Here is a 6,707-nt window from a genome sequence, read left to right as displayed (position 1 = left end):
GCTGACTGATTAAAAGGGAAAACCAGAGTTAGGGTTAGGGTTGCAATTATTGAAAATGTGTACATTTCCAGCTCAAAATAACAAATACAGTCTAAGTAAACAAAATAAATACTCAACAAAACGTTTTTGCAGTTCCAAAACCTGCGAGCTACATTATCGTCGGTCCAGGCAGTCCTTTCCATGCTTATTGCGTCTTGACAATCGCAAGGTGGACAGGGATCATCATCACGAAGGTTTCCAACACGCAGGAGCTTTATTGATCGACTGGAAGAGGCAGACATTGTTCTGGTTATATTGATTGAGTGTAGAGTTTTGGAAGGGAGGCACTGACCTAATTTGGGGTAACAATGTATCCTCGATGGTTCGATATAAGGTTCAATTAAGGAAGGTTTCCACGTTACAGATGACATGATCAAATGCTTGTCCACATAAGCCAATACACGTCAACGATGACCCTTAAACCAGTAATATTTGCTCACATTCCTTTAATTAACCGGTAGTTACTAACATTAAGGATCAATTGAGCACAAAAAAAACTTGAGTGACTAAATGTGCAAATTGACCAAACATTGATGTGCTACAGTGTCAAAAACCCAAAAATTTAAAAGTTTAGTGACTAAATGAGCATAATTTTAAAAGTTAGGTGACTAAATGTGACCAAACAAAAAGTTAAGTGACTAAATAAGCACAAAGTCAAAAGTTTGATGACCTTTTAAAACTTAAAAAGAGTTAAGTGACCAAATGAGCACAAAACCAAAAGTTAAGTAACCAAAAATGACCTAAACCCTTTAATTTACTACTCAACGCTATGTCATTAGCTTTTAATATGTCTTCATCATCAACTATTATGGGTTTGCCTGATTTCCTTATCCAATTTTGGGTACACACCAACGCTTCCACATTTGGCATAGTCAAACACATTCGATGCTTATCTGGAATGCGACTGGAAGTGCTAAAAGCAGTTTCTGATGCCACGGTCGACACTCATATAGACAAACTATCTAACAAAAAACGATTATAAAATTATAAGTTGAATACTTTATAATTTAATTTATAGAAAACCAGATTAAGTATTGGAATTTATCTTTTGTCATAGGAGCAAGGATAGACATACACAATGCATTTGTATATCCTTCATTACCTGAGAATATGCGCAATGAGAGAAACATGTATATGTTCCTTGTGAAAAAAAATTGGGGCACGATAATGTTGATTGCCTCGGATGAGCCGGAAGGATGTTATGAAACTCGAAACCTGTAACGTCCCATTTTCACGACCAAAATTTTTTCATTTTATTTAAAATAAGACTTCCATTTTAAGAAAACCCTCTATTCCTGATTATAGTTATTAAAAATCAGATTATTATAATGAACGTGAAATCCTCAATGATGTTGATGAGTGTGTACAGTCTTGTCTTCGCCTTCCCATAGCCACTGATGATACCTGAAACAATAAACAACTGGGTAAACATAAAGCTTAGTGAGTTTCCTCCAAAATAGCCCATACGATAAACATATAAGCATGCATAACGGCCCACAACCTCCCAGTTGGAATGCCTAGGCCTAATCAGTCCTTGGACTGGAATGCCAACATGCAACATGTCTAATCAACATTCATGCTAGAATAGCTAAGGTTTGTTGTCCTACCACTTCAATCCAACCGCTCTTCTCAAGCCTCTATGCCTACGACTTAAAGTCGGCCTGCATCGGGTATCTTGGTTGACAGCACAAAGCCAGACCAAATCAACCCACTACAACCATATGCCGGCATATAAACAATCAAGGATCAAGTAGGCACATAATACATGCAAAGAGAAATCATACAGCTCACTACTGCCTACTAGTCCTCACATAACACATTGTCCTGCTACCAGCTAACCTCCATGAAATGTGTAACTATAAGTAATAAGTGGTGAGACAGCCACTCGAACAGATGATCCTACTCTAGAGCCAAAACCAAACGACGAACATGTCAGAAAGCCTAGATCAAGAGTTCTTAGGCTATCCTACATGAAAACATACAACCCCTAGGGCACTCCACTGGATGATAACTAGTCTAATACGAGTAGTCATACATATCTACAGATCACTACCACATAGCAATATCCTATATTCCAGGATACAAATCTATCAGATCAATAAAACATAGAAACATCCTAAATAACAAGATAAAGATCTAACAGATCACTACAACATAGAAACATCATAAATACCAGGATATAGATCTAACAGATCACTACAACATATCAACATACCATATACCAACAATCCAAGGAATGCATAATCGTATATACTTAGAGGTGGGATAGACACCTAGACAAATGATCCTACTCTAGAGCCACAACCAAATAAGGATCCGGCAAGAAAGCCCAGATTAAGAGTCCTCAGGCTATCCTACATGACTACATACAATCTATATGGCATCCTTATACTAAAAGATAACCAAAACTAGTAGGCTGGCATTGGTGCCTTCGACCCACGGGTACAATGAGGCAAAACTCACCTAAAATGAAGAACCCAAAAAACTGAGACGCGTTTCCCTTTCTGCATTGCATGCTCCTGCAAATCCGCTAATCACCAAAATCAAGTAAGACCTTAATTAGTAGTCACCCTCAAGTTTGACCTAAAGTCAATCTTGGTCAAAATTCAACGGTCATCGAAAGTCAATGTCCATGGCAGCTGCGCACGCGACCTGATCTTATTTCTCCATTAAGTACTTTATCACTTAAGATCTTTTATCTAGAGCTCAGATCTAGACTCAAAACATCGATTTAAATCATAAATTTTCCACCTTTTATGACTTTCCATGGCTAGAAAAGGTCCAAAAGCCAAAACCCTAACTTATTAATCCATTAAGACATCATAACTCTTGCATGGAAGGGATAGAAGGACAAATATCACATTTTTATGGTTCCTAATAACTTCATGATGGTTAAATTTTCCAACTTTATCCATTAGAATGGTCTCAACAAACAAGATCTAGTATTTAAGTCTCAAAGGGACCAAAAGTGCATCTTTTCCAACTTAGTCCATTAAGTCCAAGTCTCCAACCTTCAAATACGAATCAATATGATGTTTAGATGAATGAAGTTTCCAAATTTATCCATAATAAGGTCACAAAATTTCAACATCTAAATTTTATGCACTTAAAGTGATCAAAAGCTCATAGCATCCAAAACTAGTTGGATCTAATAATTTCATCATCAAGATTCAAACTTTATACCTCCATAAGAAAGATCAAGGTGAACAAGGTCTGGATCTACAAGCTCCAATGTAACCAACACTTCTCCAATGAGCTCCTTCTTCTCTAAGATGTACCAAGAACACTCCAAACCACTTAAAAACACATTGTTTTTGCTCACAAGGCTCAAACTAGGGTTAGGTTTTCATGAGGGGATGTTGAAGGGGTGGAGGCTAAGAATGGAATGGGTTTGGGGAAGTTAAGGAGCTTAAAAAGGGATCAAACCACAAAAACAAGGTTTGGGTTTTTATCGTGTACGCCCAACGTACTCCTGGTACACGCAACATACTCCTGGTACGCGCAACATACTCCTGGTATGTCCAGCATACTAAGGATGCTTAGTACGCCCATCATATTCCCTGTATGCCCAAAATATGTGGCTAAACCAAAATTGTCCTAATTTCAAATGGTCGTAACTTCCTCATTCTAAATCCGTTTTTGACATTCTTTATATCCATAGAAAGGTGTTGACGAGACTCACTTTATTATCTAGATATCTTAGACTAAAAACTTCTTGAAAAAAATCCACATTTCATGCAAGAACCCGGACTATGACTTTTCCCTTTTTACCGTTCGGCCCAAAACACAATTCAAGGGTTAGATCTCTCAACCATCATTACCTCCTTCCACAAGGTCTGATCTTAACCTCCTTAAGGCACAAATCCTTTACACAACTGACATTCGGATCACGCCCTTGAAATAAGAAATGATGGGAAACATGATTTTATAGAACCCATCGTTGTTGTTGATGTACTTTCTGTTATGTTATGATGGCCTTTTGTAATTCTTTTGATGCTCATGTTGAGTGGTATGTTTCAGTTAACTCTGATCCTATCTTAGTTGTCTACTCATGGGAAAGCGGTACGACCAGGTCGTTTATTGTTAGCTAGGGCTTCATGTTGCTTTAGGGGCATTGGAACCATGAATAAGATATTCAATAGTCTTTTCGGTTGGAAAGGGATCAGATTATATGGGCTTAGAATTTTGACTTAGCCATACTTCATGTTCTTGTCTGATAGGTTTATAGTGTAGAGTTAATTATTCGAAGGACTATATGATTATATATTAGGTAATTTCGTTAAGAATAAAGGGGTGTGTGTAAGAGTAGGCTCAGTTTGGGGATCTGATGATTGTGGAGGAAGTATGGTGGTAGTTTGAACCCTAAGTGGGGTAAAACTAATTATGCAAAATAAGGGTACGATGAGAAGATGACCTTTGAATTCAACGTTAATGGTTAGAAGACTATGTAGATCAAGTATGTTGGGTTATTGGTTTAGGCTAATTGTTTCGAGATGGGAAGGAAAGTAGTCTATCATTGATGTTCTCATGATTAAAAAGTTTTCTAGATCATATTTCTCAAGGATTTTTTGGATTTCCATCCAAGCATCGAGAAGAATTCTAGAATTTATCAAATCAAGGGTGCGGTTTAGATATCCACAACACCATTTGGGATTTTGTATTCAGGGATGCATGAGTTGTCCACACAACATAGGAGCTGTTGGACAAGGAACTCACTCTAATAAGTAGTTCACCATGGGGAGCATTGTGTATTTTCATGAGAAAGAAGGATGACGCACTTAGGTTTTACGTCATATTTGGGGAGCATGGTTAGTTTGTAGCAGGGATCAGTAATCTATGCCAATGATTGGAATTTGTTCGATTAGTTTTATAGGAGGACACGTGTTTTATTCATATGACTTTCTTTCAACTTTTCATCAAATGAGAGTGAGTAAAAGGGTGTTTAGTGGAAAATCTTCAAGGGGGATTTGGGCCATCAAGGGTATGTAGTGATGTCATTTGGGGTTTATCAATGTACTATTTATGAGATTTATAGGTTTAGAATGTTTAGCCCATGTTCGATTAGTTGGTTATAGTTTTCACCGTCGAGAACAGAGGTTATTTGATGGTATTTAGCATGATGTATTGAAGGGTAAGGTAACGTTGAAACTTTTTTACAAGTTCTACATGTGTGAATTTGGTCGTGGGAGACTTAGTTTCGGGAAGCCTCGTTAACCAAGATGGTAATTTGGTCGATATGTCCAATGTTCAATCAACAATGTAGTAAAATGTTCTGAAAACTCCAGAAAGTTTTAGAAAATTCATCGATGTATCATCAATAATATGCTAAGGCTTCTGAGTTTGTGTGTCCTTGATTTGTTTAGGTGTACAAGATGTTGCTTCTAGCAATTTGGTGTTCGGAAATTATTTTGAAGTTCTTAAGTTTGGGATTAAGTAGAATTCCAGTCTTGTGGTACTAAAGGGAAAAAAGATGATAGTGTTAGCATGTGTGTTGAAATAATCGATTAGACTTGGGTCGAGGATTGAGGAGAATCTATCTACTTGTTCTTGTATGATAAGGCTTGGGGATTCAAGGAACCATCCAAACACATGATAAAGTTTATCTAAGCTTCCTAGGTTCGAGTTGTGTTCTGGTTAGGGTGGCCATTTGTTTGGTATTTGTGTGATTATGTTTTGATGTAAGATTATGGTTGCCTCATAGAATTCATTTGGAGGATGTAAGACTATGGTTTCCCAATAGCATATTCATTAAGTTGATGTAAGAGTATGGTTGCCTCGTTGAATTCATTTTAAAGATGTAAGACTATGGTTTCCCCATAGCATATTTGTTTGGTTGATGTAAGACTATGGTTGCCCCATAGCATTCATATGTTGATGCATGTCTATGGTTGATCTATAGTACACGAAGGTCGATGTAGGTTGACGATTATACTTTAACATCCATCGTTTTACGGATCATATGCATTGGAGCAGTTGTTGCCTTCAGAGGCTATGTATCATATGCATACTGGGAATTAGGAATGTGGTATTGTAAGGGTCACTAGGAGAACTCGATTAGGATCTCAGGATTAGTCACATTTCCAAGGATCTATGTTTTGTTTATTTACTTAAAAGTTTTATAGTTCAAGTTTTTGGGCGATAACAGGCTAATGGGGTAATCTCAGCTTTGGGTAAAACTGTGAGTGTGGTTGGAGAACCCATAGAGAAATGGTTGCATGCCTGATTAGGAATGAGATTTTAGACACAACGTGAGATTATAATTCAGCCATTGGTAGGATAATTATGACTTGTAAGGAAATCAAGTAAGTAGCGAAAACCCTTTTTAGGCATGGTTTCTGTTAGGAGCAAGATCCTCAACCCTATTTAGGATCCTAGATGTTCAAGATAATTCAGGATCCCCAACACCTCTTAGTATCCTAAACATTGTTATTATTATTTCCTAACATTTCTAACGGATATATTTCTAGTCTTTTTCTTACATCCACATAATTAGTCAACATAGAATCATTCTCAACGAAGAAAAACTTCAATTAGGAAAAAGTCCCCAGAATACCAAGTCAATCCAAGATTTTCATTTTTATTCGAGAGGATCCCAGATTTATCAGACTTGTTGTTGCTTAGACTAGACTATAAATACACATGTATTTTGCACACAACACACACCTAGA

At 37.1% G+C, this 6,707-nt stretch overlaps 1 protein-coding gene across 1 annotated transcript in view; it reads right to left on the bottom strand.

Moving 5' to 3' along the window:
- Positions 1–1,382: 1,382 nt before the first annotated feature.
- LOC145075338 (uncharacterized) overlaps positions 1,383–6,707 on the bottom strand; it is a 38,208-nt gene continuing 32,883 nt past the window's right edge. The window contains exon 5 of the mRNA XM_079021618.1: positions 1,383–1,443. Coding sequence (XP_078877744.1) covers positions 1,383–1,443 — 61 coding nt within the window. The remainder of the gene's footprint in view (positions 1,444–6,707) is intronic.

Source organism: Lactuca serriola, chromosome 9 (genome assembly GCF_051521515.1).
Source record: "Lactuca serriola cultivar US96UC23 chromosome 9, Lser_US96UC23_V15, whole genome shotgun sequence".
NCBI classification, from domain to species: Eukaryota; Viridiplantae; Streptophyta; class Magnoliopsida; order Asterales; family Asteraceae; genus Lactuca; species Lactuca serriola.
The sequence above is the reverse complement of the archived record's forward strand: the minus strand, read 5'-3'. Positions and strand labels throughout refer to the sequence as shown.